Source organism: Falco naumanni, chromosome 9, assembly GCF_017639655.2.
Source record: "Falco naumanni isolate bFalNau1 chromosome 9, bFalNau1.pat, whole genome shotgun sequence".
Taxonomy (NCBI): Eukaryota; Metazoa; Chordata; class Aves; order Falconiformes; family Falconidae; genus Falco; species Falco naumanni.
The window spans coordinates 17,066,667-17,092,358 of NC_054062.1; the positions used below are offsets into that span (position 1 = coordinate 17,066,667).

General features: G+C 37.8%; 1 protein-coding gene across 1 annotated transcript; it reads right to left on the minus strand.

Annotated features, from left to right (window-relative positions):
- Positions 1-184: 184 nt before the first annotated feature.
- Positions 185-21,291, minus strand: ENO4 (enolase 4). The gene is given in 14 exon segments (XM_040606064.1): positions 185-559; positions 561-634; positions 2,666-2,783; positions 3,344-3,411; positions 4,392-4,587; positions 6,803-6,928; positions 11,040-11,102; positions 11,833-11,898; positions 13,319-13,450; positions 13,679-13,848; positions 15,948-16,084; positions 17,591-17,781; positions 19,018-19,146; positions 21,085-21,291. Coding segments are annotated over 14 exon segments (1,731 nt in total). The 5' UTR covers positions 21,247-21,291; the 3' UTR covers positions 185-460.
- Positions 21,292-25,692: the final 4,401 nt, after the last annotated feature.

A 25,692-nucleotide genomic window follows, 5' to 3' on the forward strand; every position in this document is an offset into this window, starting at 1 on the left:
CGAGCTAGAACTGGAGCAAAATTTCCCTTGTAGGCTAGATCTAAGAGCAGCATTGAGGGTGCGTGGGGGGATGGAGCCACATAACAGTCAAGGCCTTTGTGTTTTGTAAAATGTTTTTTTTCTACTGTTTGTCAATAGCTTGCTCTTTGTAGGGAGAGAGATTTCCACTTTCCCAAAACAAACATTTAGTTTTGGACTTAACACAGAGGTATTTATTTGGTCAATTTGTAAATACAGCACAGAATTCTGTGGCATTTTCAAACTATAGCTGCTGCTCAGTTAACTTGGTTTCAGCTGAAAACGATGGTCTCCTGGGAAAAAAGCAGCTAGTATTTGAATGCTTTTTAAAATGTTTGCTGAAGTGCTTGAAAATAAATGGATTAAGGACTAGTTAAGATATGAGTTTCTTACTAGTTGGTTTTTTTTTTTTTTAAATTATCCAAAAGTTAATGTTGACAACTCAGGTCAGTGTGTTATTTGCTGGAAGCTGAGCAGGCAGGCTGCGAACCTGCAGGGCTGGCGGGCAGAGCTGTGGAGGCGACGGCTCTGGCTTTGGGGGGAGGAGGTACATCAGAAAGCTGTTTTTCTGGCTGTGATTCTTCAGCAAAAGCAATAAATTTGAGATTTGCTTCACCTGAAATAGAAGAGAAAAATGAAACTCATTCTTACGTTTGCTGTAATCTGGTTTCTTGTAATGTTCTCTGGTGCACTCAGATTTTTTTAAAATGCCGCCTGATGCTTACAAGAGTCTCTAAACACCTCTAAAGCCTGGCCCTTAGGAACAAAGGAGCACCAGGCCTGTGTGTTGATTACAGGATCAGGGCACGGTGCGCAGCAGCTGGAGCCGGAGTATTTATTGGATTCCCTTCCTCACTAACCATCTTGCCCTGCTGTCCTTTTTTTGAGTCTTCCTCTGCACCTCCACCCCCGCCTGTAACAACTTCATGTAAGCACATGTTCAGGCGTTGCTTCTGTAACTAACACTTCACCTCTCTCTCCCCCGCTGTTGTTCCCCGTTCTGTGATGCTCCTCTTCCCTAACCTCACCACCCAACTCCCCGTTTTGCCACAGACATGCAGTGCCCACCCCATCCCTGAACGCGCCTCAGCTGCGCGTTGCTGGTATGGGAAGGCCAGCCTGCCCTTCAGCTTGCAAGTGGCTCAGCGCATTGTCCCGGTGAATCCAGCGGCTGAAGCGCAGCATCAGCACCGGGGCTGCGCTTAGGCCAAGAGTTACTTCTGTGCAACCCGCATCACTCACGGGGCGAGGAGCCGCGGGTGGCTGTGGGCACAGTGCTGCTGGGCCCAGCTGTACGCCCCATTCAGTTGCTCCTGGGGGGACTCCTGAGGGGTCAGTGTCACCCCCCCGTCTGTAAGCCACTTACAGAGCCCTCCACTTGCAGCCCTCCAGCGTATTCCATAGCTCGCAGCCCAGCCAAATGAAGAGTTTGGTATGCAGCTCAGACATCCTCTCTCAGTATTTCCCCGCTGTTGATTTAGTTACTGGATTTTATTTCTGCTAAACGATTAATGACATCGGGAATTGTTGCTATTTCATTTCATGAGATACAGGTCTAAATATTTGTCAAACTCAAGCTCTTTTGTTTAGACTATACCATTTGAATAGGGAATATATTAATACTGCTGAGGCAGTTAAAATTCATAGTTCTATAATTATCTGTCTTGTTTTTGAAAAGTGCATTCTGTGAAACTACCTTCTCAGCAAAAAAGAATTTCTGTCCATGTTCCTATTATTTATCAATGATTATATATGAGCAAGGGGGAGATTTTGAAAACTCAGAATATTTTCAATAAAAAACGTTTTTAAAATGAAAACTTTGTTCTATAGTGTGCATGTCAAGTGCTGCTATCCAATGTATAGAACACTGAAAATTATTAGACAAGAGGGTAAAATGACTGAAGTCTCCTTCATGTTTCCTTTTCTGAGGCATAATAATTCTTGCAAACCCTTTCCTTCCTTTCTTCCTCTCCTTGTCTCTCTGCTTCCCCTTCAGACTGTATGCCTTTATTCTGTCTTGATTGATACCTGAGCAAGTGAGAATTGGCTCTAATGAACTGTTAAGCATTTAACAGTGTAGCCTATAGTGTAAAAAGAAGATGCAGCCCCCGAAATGATACGTGTGGCTAAGGCTGAATGTGCATCATCACTTCGTTTTTTCTTGGGTTTTATTTAGTGCTTACCCGTGCAACTGTAGCTTTCCAAATATATTTTGCTGGAGATGTAACACACAAAAGAGGGTTGTGAAATGAAGGTTTGTTAGCAATATATGTTTAGGGGCTCAAGGGAGGTGGGGTATTTGGGCTAAAATTCTGGTTTGGCAGCTTTTCGGCGTGTTATATGCATGGTTTTTTGTTTTGTTCCTTTTGCACTGTGGGCTTCAAGACGCCAACCAATTAATTCTGGAAAAAAGCTTAATGTAGGCTACTCCTCAAGAAGGGGTCTATTTTAACATTCAGTAAACAGATAATCCATTAGGACAACAATATACATTGTGGCAAGTGCTATCCTAGGTTTTTTTGTCAGTGCTTATTTATAGTCTTTTGATTTCCCTTCCCTCCTGTGGTGCAGTTTCAATCATTCTCCCTCCAATCTTTGTTCTCGTATTCATTGCAAGCTGAAAACAAAGTAAGAAAGAAGCTCATACGTAGCGTTCCATTCTTGGCCAGTTCTTCCTCTATAGCAAGAAGGCGGTTGTATTTGGTCACCCTTTCTCCGCGGGAAAGACCTCCCAACTTGATAAACCTGGCACCCAGTCCAACAGCCTCAAAGGAGAAAGTGCGTATTTTAAAACTACACAGTTTGGGAAGTGAAGTCATTCTTAATTGTTAAATACGGTATCCTACTTCTAATTTAACACTCTTTCTACAGATAAAAACCCTCCTCTATTTAGAAATTAAATCTCTTAATAAAAGATTTGTCAGATGCAAACAGTAATTTTCACTGGCGTATGAAATGAAATTTTATTTGCAAATGTAGCTTTAATACAAAAAGATTAAATGTATTAGTATTAAGAATTTTTTCCTAAAATATTATTACTACTCAGAAATGTTTTAAGTAACTCACATTTTTTAATAAACTAATGCAACCGAATAGATCATACACATTTTTGAATATACTCCCTGCTTTGGCAAATTTCCTGTATGTTCTCTTTAAACTCAAAGATAAACTTGTGGAGAAAAAAAAAAAGTAACTCTCTAGAAAAAGCCCATTTTGTAAAACGTTGTTTCTTTCTCAAGCAGAAACAGGCTTTCTCCTTAAAATATAGTTCGTGTTAAAAGCAGTGTTTTGGCAATTCTGCAATTGAACAGCTTTCAATACTTACCAGATCCACAAGGCTGTCATCAGAAGATTCTCTATCTGGACTTCCTAATATGGTAATATGTCTTTGACCTATATATAATGGAAGTGTAAAACCTTCATTAGTGTATATTTTATGTATTCAACACAGAAATTGTTTGGAGTTCTCATTCTTTTTTACCCTTGGGCTATCTAAGCTTAAATACAAACAGGAGTAAAACCAATGAAACCCATCTCATAAAAATGTAAACTGTATTAGTTTGCTAGGTTAACATTACATTTTATTTTCAGCATGGATAAGGGAATATCTAACATCCTATCCTAATTTCTGTCCCTCGCTGATCTGGCTGGTAACACGTTCTACAGGCTAGGAGGCTGTTCTGTTTATTTTAAATGTGCTCCTTACTATAGTAATGATTTTTCTTCACTATAAAAGAAGCATTTACCATCCTGACTGAATGAAATCTTTAAGTTGCTATTTACTCGCTTTGAGATGGTGATTCTGGGCTCTTTGAAGGAATAAGGAAGGAACTTAGATATGTTAAATTTGTTCACCTATCCCTTGGGTATAAATGTGAATACAGACAAATTGATACAAAGAGAAATCTCACATATGAAACTGCAGAAGTTCTTAGTAGTGTTACCACAAAGGCTCAATAATCTGTAGTCAATAATTATGTAAACTGTAATTTTAAACATTTTGGTCTTGTTTGGATTTCTTAATTATTAATACTAGTATTAGTAAAAATTCAGATTACTCAGCTACATCTTTTTTTTTATTTTGTTCACTTTTGATATCTAACTGTATGAGACTTAGCTGCGGTGTCAAAGGGCACCCATATTCAAAACGTCCACAGTGTATTAATTTACTATAGTTGAAGCCTTGGATGCTCTTTTAAGCTCCTGAACAGGAATTTGGGAATCAAAACATGAATTTTAGTTCCTTCTGACAAGGGCTTGCTAAATCAGAAGTGGCATTAATTTAATAAAAACGTGTAATATTTACAGGTGTCACAACACTACTTACTGACTTGTAGGGTTTGAAAGTCAGCCTTTCCCCCTCCCCTACTCACCGTCTAGAAGTCCAGTAAGTTCTATGAGGTCTGATACCTTGGTTTGGTTAATATATTTCAGGACAACACCACTGCACACTGGTATGCTTATGTTTTGGTCAATTTTAAGTTTGGAAATACATGTGGCAGCATCTTCAGCAATCAGGTAACATTTGGAACCCAGAGCATAACATATGTTACTCCATTGTTGTCTGTCCTGCATAAACAATCAAGTAAATAATTGAAGTTAAAAAACCTAAACTGAATGAAAACCCTAATTGAGGAGGTAAAAAACAAAACAAAACAAAAATTATTTAATCCTAAAGATACCCTTCATATTAACATATTATATTTTATACTGGTTTTAAAATCTGTCTACTTAAGAAGAACATACCATTTTACTTGGATTTCAGGATTTTGCTAGAAAACATAAATTCTAATCTGGAATTAATCAAAGCTAGTTGCATACAAGTATAGCTTAAAATATTTCAAATTAAATTAACTGTAGGATTTTGCATTTTTGATTTATTTCCTGAAATGTATTCTATTCTAATGGAATATAAATTTATTTCCTACTGTTTTATTCTGGGGATTAATTCTTGTGTTAATATTTTAAATGTCTTAATATTTATTTGAATATAAAATAATGAAACAAGAGGCAGTCATAGACTCAGTGACATGTATCAAGTCAGGAGGATCAGAGCTGTAAGACTGACCCAGAGGGAACAGCAGAATACAACAGTCTTTCCAGCAGAGCTCCATTTTTTAGGGTCTTTGTTTCTTGATTTTAATGCACTTTCCACATGGTACTGAGATTTAAGGATAAAAAAAAGGAAAAAGATATGTAAATAATTTGAAAGAACAAATTTAAAAATTAATTTGCTTGCTTTGTGTCCATAGAATGCGAAGTTCTCACATTAAAAACATTACTTTTCCAATTAATAATTCTGTCAGTAATAATTCTTGGTCTGTGGATCAGACAGACTTTTGTACCTATGTAGTTGCAATCTGTGCAAGGGTCCATTCCTGTAAGGATTTCAAGCTTGCATGTAAATGAAAATGAAGTTTTTGACATCTGAACAAATGTTCAAACTTAAGCACAAAAGTGGTCTGCTGTCTGGCAATGAATTGTGGAATTGGTACCAGGGCTAATCCTCAAGGACCTAATTATCTGTGGCAAAGGTGTGGCATGGGTAAACTTTGTAGATTTGTGAGGAGGGAGGAGGAGGAGAGGCATTTCCCTTATCTGTACTTATCTGTACAATTATCTGTTGTAATTCACCTGCAGATTTCCATACTGCAAATATGTTCCTTTGTAAGAATTCTCAAAGAATTCTGCAGCCCTGGCAGCAGTGGGGAATAATCTGCTGTTTTGGAACATGGGTAATTCAGAGTCACACTGAAACAGCACAGGGAGGCAAGGCTGATTTGAGCGAGCTAACAATAAACACATACTAGAAAAATGAACTTTTAAAGTTCCAGTTAAGAACAAAATCAGATGGATTTTGCAGCTCATCTGTTTTAGAATTATTGATTCAGGCACTGGGCAGATTGACAGAGACAATGTCACTTTGCTTCCACCTTCAATCACGGTCTTCCTGTTTTGTTCATGAAAACAAACCCCATATATTTTACAGAAGATAAAGGCTGCAGTTTGACAGCAAGAGATACTTATTAAGTTTTGCAACTGCAGAATCTAGGTCTGCAATTGTAGGTTCTGCTACAAATTAAGTTTTTAGCATGGAAACTTAATGTATAAATGCTAATATTTAAGGTTGTGCAATCTGTTTCTTTCACCCATCTATAACTCCATAACATGCTTAATAGTATTCTACTTTATTGTTGTAATATATTTGCCACACTAAATTAACTCCTCTAACTTTGAGCACAGTGGTAAATACATGGTATTTTACTACCACTTAAAAAATTCTGCTGAGCAGTGCTGCCAGTGACAGGTTTGTTCATGCTTTGAGTGTCAATCTCAATCATGAAGAATAGCAGCAATAATTTTTTTGAGTGATTTTAAGGAATATATAAAAATGTCCAAATTTTAGCTTCTTCCTTATAATACAATACAGTGTCAGTCATATATCACTCAAATGTTATAACTTGTTTTTATAACTTGAACTATTTGTTTATGTAAGAAGGAAAACTTAATAGTGCTTTAGCAAGTAGAATCAGAAAAAAAGCATTTTCTTGTAACTCTCTAAAATATTTGTACTAACCGTATTCTGTTCATGCCAGGATTATCTTGTCAGGAATTATGTCAAAAGTATAGAAAACTTTAGTTATTGTCAATTACAGATATGCAAATGAATTGTTAAATACATTTTTATAGTGATATTTTTGAGCTTAAAGACTCCAAAACCAGAAGCTTCATGTTTTATGTGTTTTGTAAAAATGTGAAAAGGGACTGTACTGTGGTATCTTACCTCTTTTCTTAAGGGATCTATTAATGCAATAATAAAAGGAAATTTATTAATCAGTTCCACATATATGTCAACCATTTCCTCAGGACTTTTGAATGTTCCAGTGAGTATTTCATATTTACCTTTAACCTAGAAAGTAAAGTAAAAAGCATAAAAGATAAGGAAATAATACTTTGAAAGCCAGAGTATAAGGAAAGCATACAGATCTTGTGACACCAGGTTCTCTATTAAGGCAGCAGATTGTGTTCTTCAATAAGCACACAGTCACTTGGCTGCTGTATGGCTAAGCGCTCAGCACATTGTGATGGAAAAACTCTGCCTGAAGTAACAGTGGGTTCCAGTGGGCTTGTGCCAAAGTCTCTGAAAGATGCCACTCCCAAAATCAGGGAGACCTATTTCAGCATTTTCTAGGCAACACTGTCAGTTTTACACTGCCAGTTTTATTTATGAATAAAGTTAGCAATGTTTGACATTTTTACGCAGTATTGCATGAAAACCCTCACTTTTCTTTTCCAAAAAAAGTTCACGATTTTTGTCCTCATTTTCATAAAGAAAATACTGCTAGGGGAAAGGAGTGCCCCCTCAGTGCTCAAAAACAAGATGCTGCTTTTCCTTACCTCTTTCCTCTTTAAAAAAAACAAGAAAAAATACTTTAAAACTAGTCTCATCATTACAGAATGCACAAACCACAGCATACAACAATTATGGGCACACTGTCAGACTGTGCCAGAATACCCACTGCTTTAGTGACTATAACACTTCAATAACAGAATGTTGCAGAATTGCTGATAATTCATCTGTTAAGATTTTGCTCATTCTGGTATAGGATACAGATATCATAGGTTATCATAAAAGCAACTGCTTTCACAGAAGATATTACTAATGGAAGCTTTGTCACTATAGTACACCCAAACACACAATATCTCATGAGATATTAAATGGAACAGGAAGTTTCTTTTTCTGCTTAGAGAGTCACCTGATGGATCTTGGAACGAGGAGCAAGAACTTCAGCTGGAGATAAATAAACTTTGTCTAATACAAATATTGAAAAATAAGAATTAAAAAATGAATGTTGATACACAATGAGATGAATGTTAGTGGGTATACAAACATACCATAGAAAAACTACGTGGAAAGGTCAAGGTAGTTGGAAGAAAACAACAGATGTAGTGTAATATAATGGTAAAATAAGCATCTAGTGGTGTGAAGGAGTTACAGAAGTATACTTGTGTAAATAACTTGTTCTTCATTTTTGAAAGCAAGGTGGATAGAAGATAATAATTTCATTTATACCTTGTGATAAAATGAAAAAAACCCCACAAAAACCAAACGCCAAACAAACCAGGATTTGTTGATTAATACTTTCATTCAAAATTGTCTGAGATGTTACACGAAATGAAGCTGGCTTGTTAAACAGGGCATGTAGTAGGTGTTTGCCCATTCAAACAGTTTGCTGTATTTGACACACATTGATCTGAAAACTCTTATTAAATAAATAAACAGAGAAAAGGATTAAACCTGGCTGATGCAGGCAGGCTTATACTGTTTGAATGATTAAAGTTAAATCATGAAAGGAACCGAGATTCCTGTAGGCAGGTCACAAGCTGTAATGGGGGTCTGCCTTTGTCCAGTGAGCCTTATTCCACTCAAGGTGCACCACCAGTACGCTGGTGCAGCTGGGGAGGAGGAATACGTGCATTCTCACAGTTTCCACTGCATCAGGCTACCAGATGGATGTCTGCATGTCTTGTCCCCTTGTACCGACAATCCAGTAACACATCTGCTACGCTTGTAGGACTGATTCAACCATACCTTAAAAATGCAGAGACAATTCTTTTGCTCTGCTTGATTGTTACCTTTAAAAAATGGAGTTAGAAGCTTCTAGGTGAGTTTGCAATGTAATAAATTGCTAACAAGTAGCTACACTCCCTTTAAAACCCAACAAAATAGTTATTGAAAATAACTTATGTAATCCATTAATTCATGAGCAGCACAATTTATTGCTAAGTACATGTCTGTTCCTAGCTCCAAACCTATATTGTTGCAAGCTGTTTGCATTAGGAGTAGCGGTTGTTCTAAATTATCGCATCCTGTTATTAGGCAACCTAAGTGTGATATTCTTTTTAAGGCTTGTGGCTGCAAGTAAAACAAAATTAATCACTTTATTTATACATCTATATATAGCACATATATAATTTTTCACTGCCATTTCACTCTGCATTCGGTCATCAAAATACAAGACTTTTCTCAAAAATCGCATTGGCAATTCTAAGGACAATTCCCTATCAATAAGGGGTAAGTGCTAATGAGTAGAGAGCTAATACAGTCATCAGTAACAGTCTAGTAATGCAGTTCTTGCTCTTATATGGCCAGTACTGGCTTAAAAAAAGACTTCAAAGGCACTCTTAACAACCACTGTATTGTCATGGGTGCTATGTAAAAGTTTCCAGTGCTGTGGACCATCCCCTTGCCACAAAACCAGATTCTCCATTTTTAAACAGCTTTTACTCATTTATCCTCAACTACAACTTTGATATTGCCTCTATGGAGTACTGAAGAAACACTAGAATTTTTTAAGACTTCTAGGAGGAACACATTTCATAAAGAAGGAATACCTCTAGCACAACTGCATGGAGTTGTCTGCCTCAGTAACTGTTCCTAGACATAAGCCACAAGCAGAGTTGTATTGAGCAAATATTTCACCTGTCCTTCTGTTGTCATTTTTTTTAAAAGTTTTTCAAACACTAGTTTTTAACTTTAAAGTCTGTGAATTTTGCATTATAAAGAATGACACTAAAAACTGCCCAGAAAGCAGCAGGATATAATCCTGGGTTAGACTGGAGAAGTCAATTGGAAAGCATTGGCTTTGACAAGAGTTGGAGAACTAACTACAGCAGACAGAACACAGGCCTAGCTATAGGAGATATATGAATGTTCCTTCACAAAAAAATGTTAGGAAGAAAATCCAGGTCAAATTGTTGTGAGATTATTTTGTAGCAATCTGCAAGGAGAGACAATCTATTTGACTTGTTGCTTTTCGAGCACTAAGCTGCAGCAATACACAGCAAGAAATGCTGCAGTCTTTGTGCATTTAACATGAGATAGAGGCTAAATCTGCATTTTTATGTGATCTTCAAGGCACCCATATGTTGTGCTTTGTTACATTCTATTAAAAGCATTGCTTATCTTTATAAAAACATTTTTTCTCTCTAGTCTTTACTTCTATAACCTAAACAAGTTCTTCTTCTTCACTGCCTACTTTGTCATTTTTTCTCCCCCCCCATCCCCCCCGCAAAAAAAAAGTTCAAACTAACATTGTGCTTTTATCAGTTTAAATTTCAGTCCCACTGCTATCTCCTTTAATTTTCCCCTATTGAAATAAATGGATTTTTTTTCCCCAGAGAATCTGATGCATTGTTTCCTTGTGCACATCTTAAGGAATTATTTTAACTCGCAATTGCAGTACGTATTGTGATAAGAATATGGAAACTACGCACCAGAAAAAAACATTGGTCATCTGCTTAATGCTGATGAATTTTGCTATTTAAGCACAAAAAAATAGAAAAAACTTTTGATCATCCTCTCTTTTGTACACACCACAACAGTAACAATTCTCACTTGATAATATTTAATTGTCTCAGAATGGGAGCAAAACTAGCATCGCATTTCCATCCTACTATCTGGGAAACTCATTTATAATAACTACCAGTTTTGAAGTGATTTTGAGTCATATAAAATAATGTCCTGTACACTACTGTGAGTGCTGCCCTTTAGCTACTGGTTCATACTTGCCATTATCTATAACCTCAAACAAGAACTAGAAACTTAATGCAGCATGATTAAGAGGAGAGTTATGCTCATGGAGTTAGGAAAGAGCACAATAGGCAAGTCTTACAGATAATAGTTTTATAGCCTACATGATCAAAAGGGCATGTTCTCTGCCGGTGCTACAGGCCTGCAAAATGCTCATTTGGATACTTTACTGGGATTTCTATACAAGAAAAATGACCAGATTCCAGAAGAATTTCCCCTTTCTGTTATTGTTCCACAGGAAGGGAAGGTATAGTCAGTGTAATCCAAGTTATTATGCAAAATATGAGCATTTGGAATATTTAAAAGTCTTGCCTTGACCTTTCCAAAATGGTAATGTAGATTAATGATCCATTTCTTAAGAACATTTTGGTTCCCTGCTGTTGTTAATACCTTGCTGAAGGCTTAAAATGAAAATCTCTTTTCTTACCAGAGCTTTCTTCCCTGTATTATGTGCTCTGCCTTTCTTACTGTTTGCTAGTTGAGGACTGGTCTATAGGGAGAGAAAGAAGAAATAAATCAATTCCATGGAAAAGTGCAAAAATGACAGGGAGACATCAGAATTAAAAAAGGAAAAAAAAAAAAGTTGCCTGAATTTCAGTCTAAAGAGATTGCAAATATTTCCGTTAGGAAATAGCTTCTGTTTTGTCTTGAATACTAATCAGCACCTATCCAGTTTTATTTTGTGATGGTAACCCATTTCAAAGATCTATTTCTATGTGGGCATCACTCCAACCATCATTTGTTTTTTCAAAAGATTCTTACCTAGCCTATCAGAAAAACAGGGGATCTCAGAAATGAGAACCTAGACTCCATACTTGGAGAAACCCCAAAACCTTGCTTTGCAAAATTACATGCCCATACTGAGATTGATACACTACTACAATAACAGTACCTTGAATAACGTGTGTTGTGGGTGTGTCAGACCTAGCAAGATCAGAACCCTATATTGTATATTCGCTGTGACACCATTCACTCCCAGTGTACTTCCTCAGGTAAACAGAAAATCTTACTATGCTTACAACAATTTTTTATTCTATCTTCATTAATTTAATATCACCAAATGGCCAATGTTTTATTCATCTGTCAGAGAAACACATTTTCTGTTCTGTGCCTAAAGCCTGATAACAGGCTAAATGCTCCATGTTTAAGCTTAAAAAGACAACGCTATTAGAAAGACCAAATGGAGTACACTGCATTATTATTACACATTTTTATCATACCGTTTTGCCTGGAGGCTCCAACAGTCTCATCATTTCTTTCTGAATATCCAGAACTCTTTCTATGCCCTGAAATTAAACAATAGTAACCTTCAAAAGCAAGATAAATTATTTCATTTTAGCAGCTTAAATCAGAAGAGAGAGAACACTCACTCTAAATGCAGACCTTAATATAATATTTTTAAAGAAAAAATTAAAGACTTCCTTAACACAATCCCCCCACCCATAAAATGCAGTCAAGTGGCCAACAATAAAGGGTTAGTAGCAGTGGAATGAACAGGAATATTTGATTATGTTGCTGAATGGGACGGCAAGAAAAGTAGTCTCTTCCTCAAAAGGAACCCTTCCCAAATCTAACATGTAAGCAATATCTGGGTCTGTGTAATATCTGAGAAGTGGGAAGATGATGATCACTGTTCACAACTATGACTCCAAGACGTCCTAACTGGAAACTGACAAAACTGAATGTGTTTACCTTCAGAACATTTCCAGAAAGCAGGGAAAAAAAATCACTGTCTTCATTTTAAACAGGGAATGGAGGAACACTCCAATCAAATGAATCCATTGCTTATAACAGGAAACTCTCTTTCCTTTTCAGCTGAGTTAGTAAGTTTAATGCTAACTCCATAAACCACATTTCAGACTTTCTTAAACTGTGCCAGTAAAGGGATACTGAAGGGGGCAGAAGTCAGTCACAGCTGGCAACACACAACGCAAGAGGAATGGCTACATTTTTTGTACTGCAGCGAACAGCTTGCTGCTCTCCCATGAGCACTAGGAGGCATTACGTCTTTGAAAGGTACAGAATTCTCAACCTTATTAAGAGCTCTTGGTGACAATTCTAATATGTTAAAGGAAAAAGAAAGAGAATCGAGCTCAGCTATTTGTTCAGGTCACCAGCACACAAAGTAGAAATCACAGCCCTAATGTAGGCATCTTGTGCAGATACATTCTTTAATGCAACACATGGCTAAAATAAAAGAGGTTGTTCCAGTCTGCCTCATCCATCCTTCTTCCTCATTGAATAGATTTTTTCTGCTTTGTATTCCCTTCTATCATCACAATTTTATTTTTAAAGCTATTCCCAAAGATTTTATGCTTTCTTGTGAATGTTACAAGTTTTGTTTTGTACACTCTATCACTCATCTGATATTATTTATAATCTACCAATGTAAATGCACATTTTAAACAAAATGAAAATCTCTTACTGTTGTGTAATACAATCAATGCACTGATTTTTTCCCTCTTAAATAACACATCCATTTTTAACTTCAAATCTTCACGTATATTCTTTTTAAATCTTCATGTATTTACTTCTTTTAATGTTCCCAGTGTTAGAATTCTGCACTAACATTTGTTAAAACTTTGGCCTTGCAACCAAACAAAAATGAAAAATACAGTTTGTAATGACTATATTGAAAAGATCTATATACTTATGTTCATATAAAATCTATAAAATACATTCATAAAAATGAAAATGAAACAGTACCTGTTTGAGTGATAATTGAACTGGTGGTATAAGTATAATTTCTTTCACTAATTTCAGTTTTGCAGGCAAAATTTTTTCACAGTTCAACAGAGTAACCATTGGGAGTGGCAGAGTCATTTCTTTAGGTGAATCCTGTAATTGGGAGTACCACGTGAAAATAAAAATGTTAAAAACCAGAGTAATTTCTTATATATCTTAATTATGGCACAAGGTTCAAAGACTGCTACAGGCAATGGTCTTAAGGGTTTTCTCTATGATGTGTATTTAATACCACTGTCACAATAGACTACTGGCTTCAGAATTCTAGAATAATTGTAATGACTGGGATAAAATAAAGAAAATTGCAATTGTCACATGTACCTGATCATGTTTCAGCAGTGCAATATGTAAGTACAATGGGATATGGCTAATGGTGGCAGCAGCCTTAGCTATAGCAAGGGACGTCCCCCCAATGGCTAAGCTGCCACAGAGCACTGATTCCCACGGTTCTGCGGGTGGGATCCTTCTCTCTGCAACTGCCACCTTCTTCCCTGCAAGACAGTAATAGCTAAATATTTTCTTGGTTTAAAACGCGTGCTTTATGTATCACAGTTATATGAGTAAATATGATATTGTCATTTCAGTATCTACTCACTGTATTACAAAAGAATCGTTCTTTTTTTCTTAATCTTGTCAGTTGTTTTACACAAAATGACTTTACAAGTAAGCAAAGCATCTGTCCTCACTCTGGTTTCAAATGTATTTCAAATCCATTTCTTTTGCAGATATTTCAAGCACTGAAATATGTATTTTTATTTATCTATGTTTATATGCAGTAATGTGATATAATTTTTCAGGTTCCTTTCATAAGCATGATTTCAGTATTCTTTATCATCCTCCTTGTATGCTCTGCTTTTGCATAAACAACTTGGAAGATCACATTATAACCTGATGCAAAGTACACATACTTGTTTTCTTCTAATAATGAGTATGTAAAAAATTTAGGCCTATTACTGTTGGATTTTCCAATGAGAAAACAGGTCTTTTAAATATTCCATATGCATAGCCTTGTCAAAATTTCAAAATAACCTATCCTCCTTCCAGATAAGTGGAGTAACTTTTGCCAAAACGCTTGAAAACCAGCAGTGCCCACTAACATATTTATTGCCTACAGTGCTTACATGAACACGAACAGTAAGCACCCATCTGAAACCAAAATAAGTGGTCTGATTCTTGAGAACCATATGCATTGGGGGCTTTTTGGTAAATATGACCAACTACTTTGGTTCCTAATGGGAGCGCCATACAAGTTTTGATTTCAACAAAATATAAATACTACAGGATATGACTGATATTTAAATAGGACCTTAATTGGATATGCAGATTAGATTCTACCTCATTTGCATACTACACACAGATTCTATACCTCTTAAATTGAGGATGAAGAGCTACATATGTAAGGCAAGAGTAATCCACGAATGAGCAACTCTTAACAAACTGCAGTGTTCTGCAGAGATCCTTTACACCCATGCTACTTTGTAACCTGCATAAATTACACCACAGATGCTACCCCAGAAAGCACCTGCTACTGGGAGTCACCACCTCTTAGTGGTCTCCTGTAACAAGAAATAGCTTTATTATCATTGGATCCTAATAGTCAGGTATAGATTCTAACAATAACATTACAGTCAAATTCACAATCAAGCACAAAGAAAACACAATCAGTGAAAACAAGTAATATATCTGTATCAACAGAAGCTTGTCTAAAAGTATACAACGTGATGGTATTTGGATAGACCTGACAACTGCAGATGTTACATTTCAGGTCGAAGGTGAATTTACTGTGCACATATCTGACATATTAATTTTGAGGTTTTACTCATAGTATATGACAGCTGAAACTAAACTAGGAAGAAATAATAATTTGCCAAAATTTTCTGCCCTTCCAATAAATAGTAACAAATCTTGTTTTTATTAGGGTAATGCATATATGAAGGTAACATATGGTGCTTTTTTGCTTTGGTGGTGGTTTTTTTTTTTTGGCCATGTATACTTACTGTGTTTCTCTACTCTCACACCATTTTTTCCTTTAGTTGGACTGCTTGCTTATTTCTTTTTACTCTGAATTGCCCATCAGTCCCACCTCATCCCTTTCCTTCTTTCTCTTTTGCTTTTCACCTTATTTCCTCCTTTTCTCGGTGTTAGCAAGAAACTTCCCTTCCTCCCTCTTTCCATTCTTTTCAACTTCTATCTTAATTCTATCTCCATTCTCCTGTTCAGTTCTGTGATTCCCTTTTCTTTCCTTATCTTTTTAATTTTTATTCTTCATTTGCATCCTCCTCCATTCTTATTCCCCTCACTCTGAAAAGTAATAACCTCCTGTCTAAGCCAACTGTAAAACAAAGGCAGAAACTGTTCAACCAATGCAGGTGAATGATTAGAAAACTCTGTATTTTCCCCTGTCTCATTTCTGCAGGAGAACCTGCTGTGATCAGAAAGATTTAGGAGAAAGTAACCAAACCCTCTGAACATAAGACACTGTGTCATGTGTTCGGAAGTATTCAGCGTCCACAGAACATTTCAGAAAGTGTTTTAGCACCTTTGTCAATATCTGTATTGCAGAGGATATTAAAATCAAATAAAGTAAAACCTGGTTTTGCTGTCTTTTTTTCCCCAGGTAGTGCTGTTGCTGATGGAGTGCATGAAGTAAGGGTAAGAGTGGCTTCTGCTGCTTCTTCTTGCTTTTGAATTTCTTTCTTTTCTTCTACTTTTTTTGAGAAGTATTCACTGAGGGAAAGGGCATAAAAATTACTGGCTCAAAGCATTTTTAGACATGAGACAAGTAGACACAGAATGCAGCAGGCTAAAGAATATGCTAAGAGGTGAATTAAGGGCATCTTTGAGTTTCTGCCATAGACTCGTGTGAAGCTGGATAAGTCAATAAATGACATTATTTTTTGGTAGTCACCTGCAGCATTAGTTGAACAAACAGACCCACAACCAAGTATTATAAACCTTAACACATGCTTTTCACATCACACTGGTTTGAAAGTCAGCTCTGAGCTGACAGTCTTAGCGTGAAGGATGTATTTGCTTTGCATGGGTAGTAATGGATCCTGTCGTAACTTCATCACACCCAACAGCCTGGCCCAGGTTGCTAATCCAATAGGCCAGTTGTACACTGCTTATCTAAGTGCCTGCAAGCTCAGAAGTGGATGATTTTCAATTACATGCATGAACTGGAAACTTCCTACATGGGTGGCAGTCACCCAATTCAGGCAAACCAAGTATGTAAGATACATAAAGTAATATAAACAATGCATTAAAATCTTACTTAGATTCACTTCAGTTGGAAGAATTTCTTTCCAATTGAGTCCTTATTCCCTTCATCAAGGTTTCCCCAGAGCTAATGCATGTGGGAAGGCAATTAGGTCTGTTTGCTACAGTCTGTGTTAAGTGTGGCAGCCCTACCGGTACCCCTAGAGCTAAGTGTAGCTCCCCTCAGCAGTGAAGTTGAAAGAAACACTTTCAGGCTACATTACTGCTTCTAGGATGAAGAAAGCCACAATGTTGCCAGGTAGCTCCTCTAACATTACTGTAAAAATACATTCAGGTACATCTGCGATACTTTTAACCTACATCTTTTTTTCTTTTAACAACCACACACATTTCTTTGAATGGCCATTCTTTTTTACTCTGGGATGCTCCCAAGAAGAAATATTTGCATGAAAAAAATAAACATGGATGTTTACTGCAGAAACTGTGTTTCCAAATAAACTAGCTGCCCCAAGTAAAAAGCCTTTTGGATCAGCTTGCTCAGAAAGAAAACTCCATCAAAACCTGAAAATTGTATGTATATACATGTTTTCTGTGGATTAGCTCAATGCAGAAGACAAGACACACAAGCCTTTCGTACCACTTTTGTTCTGCAATGCAATGCACAGAAGTGAACTTGCAATTTGAAAAAACATCCCCACTTAATGAAACTGGCACTGAATGAGTTTCTTAAATGAAGCCTTTAACTCATGAATGTGTTCAGGCATTGTTTTCTTAGAGACCCCTATTTTTGCATCCCATGTATGAAAACTTGTGAAAAAACGATTTTCAAATTGTAATTATGAAACCATCAGGCAATAATATAGTGCAATGTATCTGAGATAGACATTACATCCTGAAAATATATAGAAAAATCATAGTAGGAAACATTGAATATTTAATATATTTTTTTACTTACAATATAAACTAACAGTGTATATTTCAAATGCAATAATTTACATAATATGCAAGACATACCCAAGCATCTTATCAACCTCACACTGGTCAGTAGGCTTCAAGTTTTTTAACATTGTGTTCAGCGATTCATTGACCCATTCCACAGCAGTGTTAACAGAGTCATTTCTTTCTTTCTCATCAGCTTCAGTTGTTTCAGATAAGGGATTTTCAGGTATTTGAGAATGAGAAGACATTACAATAGAACAAATTTTCTGGAAGAAAATGTAAAAAGGCTTAAAACACTCTTTAATTTCCAACTTGGAAATGTCATTTGCTAGACTAAGAATTATATGTCCTCTACATATGTACTCTACAAGTACCTATGTCCAAATCTAATGTTTGCTCCATGTATTTATCTTTTTTCATCCAGCACCTTCTTTCTAGTCTCTTATACTTAGTAATCACAAATGTTATTCAAGTTTCTTGACCTAAATTATAACTACTTAGGCAAAAACCTCCTGGCAGATCTGCTTTACGCATATATTTTGTTATCAGAATAGAATGGGGTAATTTTGAAGACCATACAGTCATTAGGACATCTTCTGTTGAAGCTGTTGGTAGACTTTTACCATGATTCAGCAGCAGTCATTCTTAATGCCATTCCTCATGATCAGTTACATTTTGTCTTACCTAGGTAACGAACTTATCTTTCTGCACTGCTGAAGAAAAATACTTCAGAAAATTCAATGAAACCATCATTTAAAAATATCACAGAGTTGCCTGCATTAATAGTATTAATTTTATATACTGTGTACCTATGAAGTTATATTTAATTCAAGAATGAAGTGAACCATAGTTTAACCAAGGGAAAGTAGAAATAATTACACAATAGCTAGAGTTGCAACGACAGTGTCTAGAATATTTCAGGTTGGGGGAGAGATGGCAATGCACCATCAATTTTGCACTGCAGGTGCTAGATGAATATGTTTGACTTAACCATTGCCCACATCAGCCTATTAGCTTAGTGTAAAAATGTACTTTCATCTTTACTGTGATTTTCACCTGTACTATATTTTTCTGAAACACTGTCATACAAACAGAAATAGAAGGATCTGAAAATAAAGAAAAAAGTAAAAGGAACACGAACTTACAGGGCTAGATATAGAGTGTAAGGAAAAGCTACATGATCACTAAGACCGACAAAAATTTAATATACAAAGATGCACTGTCACATCCCACTAACAAAATAAAAAGTAGTATTGCCTAATTCACAGAAAATAAAGGTTTTATAGTTGCTGCCACTGTCTAACTTTTCACGACTTTTTTTCTAAGTTACAACACTCAACTGTTGAGTTACGGGGTTTCATCTCCTTTCACTAAAGATGACAAATAAAACATTCCTTAGGATGCGAGCAGAATAGTACTTCTCCCTGATACTGAGAGATTTAATAAATGTAATAATTTATTTTTTAATTAAAAGAAATAAAACAGGAAGAAGCAGCTCATACCTTGTCATAGTTTTTAACTGTACAATATATTTCCACTTCTAATGTTGGCTGACCAACTCCATCAAGAACTTTTCTTCCAACTAATTTGCATATTACTGGAGCTTTTGAAAATTTAGAAAAGTAGTTAGCCTTAAATGAAAGAGAAAGAACTTTATTAAAGTCAATTTCTATGCAAAATGCTTTTGTTCCATTAAATATATTTCAATCAAATCCACCATTGAGCAAATCCATTTATATGTTCCAGGGTTCAAAATACTTCTGTTACACTGCACATTTACTTCTATATTATTTGCTTAAGAATGAGATTCCAGGGAACAGATCCAATTCCTATCTGAGCATGGTAGTCCAAAGCCACATGTGAAATGCTACACATAAAATTTTGTATGTGCTGCAGACAGGGAAAAACAAAAAGTATTTTCAAAATATACTCCTTGCTTACAGAAAGTACTTAATGTCCCAGATATCTAATAATGTTTCAAGGTTGCTTCATCAAATATATGTACAGTTGCTCATGTGTCTCAGCACTCAACCAATGCAGCATTAAAGATCTTAATAGCAGAAGATTAATTTGGAAGGAGAGAAGCTTGTCAGCAAGCTTCTCAGTAACAATGATAAGCACTCCTCTCTTACAGAACATGCTTGCTGTAAAGATATTTACCGCAATGACCAAACTCTCCTGACTAGAAATGTTGCTTTTGTTGGACAGAACTGAGCTAAGACTAGCACAAATTTCAGGAGTTGCAGGTATGCCACATTTAGTAACAAGACACAAGACAACTGATGCAGCTAGGGGTCACTACTCCATGGGAAATCTGGGGGTTTACGTTAGCAAGCTTTGACCCCTGTGAAACAGGTGAAAAGCTAGACTTCTGGCAGGCAGAGTTCTCGTACTTCTTCCAACACAGTCTTTAACAGGCCTGTTGAACTGTCATCATTCAACTATAAGAATATATTTGGGGGTCTGTATTTAATAAACACTGATGTTGCTTTAAAAAAAGGATTAAGGTGCTGCCTAAGGGTTACTACATATTCCCCTACTAGTTTCATTCTTTAGTCTGGTATCAGAGATGGTCACCAAACAATGACTTACCAAATGGGAAAACTAGGAAACACTTACAGCTAGCTACATAGAGAAGGAACATCGAACACCAAGCAAATCAAGAACAGTTCTAGTCCCAACTGGTGATGGCAAAACACTTGGGAGATGGGGAATGATGTAATATGTAATGAAATGTTTCATTTCCACAGCCACTTTCACATCAAAGAATGTACTAGATATTTTATTCCCGCCCCCCCCCTCCCCCCAAAAGTTGCTCACTATTGGTGTCGGCAATTCTGGTATCACCACTAATAGAGGTTTCATTAGGACTCCTGTCTACAGTATTTTCCCAACTGGGATCAGATAAGGTCTGAATCCTTTCCACTTCCATGAGGCCCATTTGCTGTTAAGGAGCAGCTGCAGTGTGAATAGCACTGTCTCTTGTTGCCACTGGGCTGACACATCACCATGCTGAACAGCAGTTTTGTAAGGGACATCCATCTGTGCCCTCCGAAGGCAACATACCTTGGTTTTGTGTCCAGACAAGCAACCAGCACAGAACAAAAAGCCCTGCCGCTGCGGGAATGTATCTGGCCCAGTGTCAAAAGTGCCACTGGCCACGAACACAAAACCATGGCGATCCTTGCCGGAGTCAGCGAGAATTTATTTAACTGTAACCACAGAGACGTCAAGCTCTTCGCATCAGTCTGTGTGAGGTTTGTCAGACCCTCGGGGCGAGCAGGCGGCGGTGGGCGGGCAGTACCGCACCGGCCTGCGGGCACGCCCGGAAGCTGAGGGGGCTGCGGGGCGTCCACGGGCGCCTGGGGAGCGCCACACGGCCACCTCCCCCCCACCGCTGTTCCTCGGCCCTGAGGCGGCGCCAGGAAGGTCCCTGCCCGCCGAGGGGAGCCCCCTCCGGCCCCTATCCCCCCGCCGGGGGGCAGCGGTCCCTCAGCCCGGCGCTGCGGGGTCTCCCTCAGGAGGAGCCGGGGCGGCCGTCCGCGGGCTGCCCCCCCTCCCCACGCTACCAGCTCCCCGTAGAGATCCGCGGGGCGCAGGGGGAAGAGGGCGTTGAGCGCGTCCTCCACCCGCTGTTGTACTCGGTGGCCTCGGTAGTACTCCACCGCCTCCTGCCGCAGCTCCCGGAGCCGCTGCCGCTCCTCCTGCTGCCGCCGCCCGCCGGCCTCCATCGCGGGGCCGAGGGGGCTGCGGGTCCGGGCCGGCGGCTGGGCAATGGCGGCCGCCCGCGCTCTCGCGAGAGCCGCCCCTCCCGCGCCCAGCCCCGCCGGTGCCTCAGGGCGGGAGATCCGTCCCCTCAGGGCGCCGCCGGTCCCTCGGGGTGCCAGAGCTCCCCGGTAAATGGCGCTTTGCTCGCACGGAGCCGCTAAGGGACACCCTGCCCGCGCTGCGCTGCGGCGCCGGGAGCGGCTGGGGCGCGGCGGGGCGGTTTGCTTCGGTTTTCTTAGTGCCGTGAGGCGCTGGTGCTTCCCTTAGAGGCTGGTTATGGGCTTCCAAGTCAGAACGCCTCGGGCAGGTACTCTTTAGTTTTAAAAGTCTCTGAACAACAAAATTGTGTAAGATGATCGTCCTGAAAGAGAGACAGATTATGGTTTGCGAAATGTCTAGTGAGGATAATGCTGCAAAATGCCCCAGTAGCTCTACTTCTGGGTTCAAAAGCCCTTTACTTTCAATGAAAAGAAACGCTTCGCAACCTAAATGATCATTTTTAGCCTGCAATTTCCTACAAAAACTTTCACTTTGTTACACTGTTCACTGGTAATTTTGTTGAAGTAACTGAAAATGGAGATACTTAAAAAGCTGTTAGCTGCACACTTCCTCAGCTCTAAAATCAATATGTGTAGACCTTTGCTCATTGTGTGTGCACGTCTCAAGGCAGGGTGATAATGAAGAAAAATCCCTACTGAATCATTTTCTGTTCCTTTCACATCCTTCAGAAACCGTACGGTACCCGTCCAGAGAGTTAAACCCTCTGTATTTGAAAGCCGTTTCCTCGGAAGAAGTTTCTGAAGTGGCGCTAACCCGTCCCTTGCGGGGGGCGGGTACCTCGTTGGGTTTTCTCGGCCCGGGCTGCTCCGGTGGGCACGGTCGTGCTCGGGGGGCTTGCAGGGTCGGTGGGCTGGTGGCAGCAGTGGAGCAGTCCCAGGTCTGTGCTGTGGGCATGTGCTTGGCTCAGGAGGCTCCAGTTTCAATCCTCCTGGAAGAACAAGCTTCTGGACGTAGAGGTGCTGGTGTACGCTAGCTAACACAAGCCGGTGCGAGAGCTGTACCTTCTGATAAGTTTCCAATGCCTCTAAGTCAGTTTCCCACCTTCTGCCTTGAAAAGGGCTCTAAATAAGATGCACCGTGGAGAAACAGCTTCATGTATTGCTCTGTGGATATTGATCAGTCTTCTGGGGAAAGAAACTCATCAGCTTTACCTTTAGGAAAGAAGCAATGAGTTGAAGAAGACTGATACTCATATAATAACTTTGCACTCCTTTTTTTTTTTTTTTTTTTTTTTTATATATATATATATATAAACTGTTTGAAATGCTAGTGAGGATTCCTCTCAAGTATTTTATCTCTTTGGTTCATGATCAAGTGAATGTTACATGAATTATCTGTATGGCCACATAATTTCCATTAACAGGAATAGTAATTGTAAGCATGTAGAAAGAGGATGGCTTATCCTATGATAGTTAACTGATTAAGGTTAGGATACTGCAAGCCACTTCACACCATTGGTGAACTCTCTGCAACCCCATTATCTTCATTAGGCTTGTGTGGGTGTAATTAATTGGTGTTTAGTTAACAGTTGTGTTGAATTAAAAGAATTCAGTTCTATTTCTCTTAGTTTTATTGCCCCATGGTGCTAACAGGCTAAGGCGTAATTAAAAACTTTCTTAATCAAGATGTATGTAGCAAGCCCCAAGGAACAAACCTAGTGAGGAAATGCCTGTGATGGGTGTGACTCTGGCCTTTGAGAAATGACCAGGTACAGATTATGCCCTACAGTAGTTCTTTTGTTGTTTTTAAACAATGAAGATGCTTCACTTACATTAAAATGTACAAAACCATCTGTATAAGCTTGCAATTATCACTTTCCTAGGGGTGTTCTGTAACACTGTGTTTTGATGTTTTCTCAGAAAATTTTGTCCTCAAATCTTTCAGATCATGTAGTATTTTGGGTGGATAGAGAAATGGGTCTTCTGTTTCTATCAAAAGCAGCTGTACATATCTTTTTTCCACCTCTTGCCTTTTCTATAACTTTTCTGCCAGGAAATAAATTATGATCAGCTATTCCTCACTGATGATGTATTTTTTTGTGTGTGTTCTTTTTTTCACAAGATGCTTTATATCTCACTTGAGTATTTATATGCGGTGCTAATTTTGGGCACTCTAAAAACAAGTATAATACAAGTATAATTAAATGTTGCATTAAGGATTTTGCTTTTTTCTGTTCTAAAATGTCACTTTAAAGATATAAACTTGACCCTTAAATCAATTAAGATCATGGTGTCACTGCCATCTGTGTTCTTGTAGGATTTCACAGAAGAGTAATGTGTGCTCATTCCACTGACAGGGTCTTCTTTGAAGTCAGGTCTGGGTACATAGAAACTACATGACATTTCTAATAAAATCACAATTGCTTTTTTTGTTGGTGGTAAAAATACTCTTGTGTGTTACTGTTTTTGAGGCATTTTAATTTCCTAAATAAGAAAGGCTTTTGCTGATTTTTTTCTTTTTACACCTAAAATGCTTCTGTAGTGTTTCTTTTAATTCTTTATATTCTGTATTCTATGAACGATAAGCTCAGTAACAAAGCTAAATATAACTTTATGCACAAGGGTAAACAAAAGCTTTGGTATATAACATTTAGATCGGGCTTTGAGTATAGATACAAAACTCCCAAGAACTTGAGTAGTATATATACTGGATATGGAAATTTCTAATAAGTGTTTAGCTCTTCTTTTTTTTTTTCTTTTTTTTCTTTTTCCTCTAGTATTATTGTTTTAATTTCCAGAGTACTCATATAAGAGTTCAATTGCCTTGAGTAATTATTCTCCGCTCCAATGGTTGCTTCAAGTTGACTGGGTTTTATTACTAATTTCTTTCTAAAGTTTGAGGATTCTTCCTGTGCGTCTGTTCAGCTCCTGCTGTGTGACGGTGAGCCTAGTCTTCTCCAAAGGAACCTGTTGAACTAAAGTGTGAGACCTGATAGGGTTTGATTTATCATTCTAACTCTAAAGGTGATTTGGCATGCACAGTATTTAAAGACAAGTTTTTGAGCTGATTTTTGAGTTTACAGAAGATTGTCCTCAAATTTCTATGATATAATTGGTTTTTGTAGTGTGTAGATTTTTTTAATGTAACGCATAGATTATTGATGGATGCAAGGTTTAGTCTGGGATATCAGGAGTTTACTATATGATTTGTGTGTGCGTTTTGAAGTAACCGTTAGGAACTTTAAGGCATTATTGAAGCCTACCTAGCTCAGGGACCCTGACATGATGGATTATAGGGACTTTTGTCAGCATATCAATATCATACTCTGAAATGTTAATACACTTACAAGTATGTACACAGTCTGAATGTTATCAAGGCTCTGTGAAATTCACATTAAATATTTTCCATGACATGAAAATAAAAATGTGTGCTTATGCATCAGTTGCTGCATATGAGGTATTGGTATAATTTCAAAGATACGTGGCAATGTAGCCATAATAAAATTGCAATTTATACAAGCCAGCAATCAAACTCAGAGATGACCTTAAAGATCATCTAGTTTACACTTAAGTTTTCTAGTTCTGAGGCTGGGCAACTACTGCTAAAGAAAAACTTAATTTTACATAGATCAGAAGAATTTTTTCTTATTCATCCATCTCTTTTTTTATGGTCTGAATGATTTTCTTAATATTTTAGTCTGAACCTGCAGTTCAAACACCAGGCAGAAAACGTAATGTATTAGTTAGAAGGGAATCACTCTTTTTGACTTTTCTGACCTGTGTGTTGAAATGAGATACCTTTCTGAAAAGAATTATTTTATATCCTTTTTAAAGGTTCTGAGCACTAAAGCATCTTTTTTTTTTTTTTTTTTGTAAATGTTTCCATTCATTACTCTTACTATAAGGAACTTTGCAAAAGATATTTTTGAACCCAAATTTTTTTAGCTTCACCCTTCAGGCTATGCATCTTCCTCTTTCCTTTTATATTTGCTTAGAAACCCCTTAAATTTGCTGAACTATTTGAGAAGCAGTACTTGCAGTTCCAAATACAGAAACTTTTGGGGTGGTTGGAAACAATCTGTGGGTTGTCTGTTACTGGTTAGGAGATCAAAAGCTTACATGACTGAGAAGTGAAACCTGACTAGTGCAGATGAACTGGTGGTGATCTCTGGGATACATGAAAAATAAAGTTTGAAATCGGAGTAACTTACAAGTATGTAATAGTTGAAGTGAATATCATGAGTGAGAAATCATTTTAATTGAGTTCTCAAGTCCTCTAACTTGCCAACAGATTGTAAGACAAGCCTTTCTGTTTCTTTCTAGGAAAAGTGAAGCTGGTAGCAGAGAGGTTTAAGGAATTTTTTTTTAAAAAAGGGTAATTTTTGTGTTACTACTGAGAATTGGGGTTTT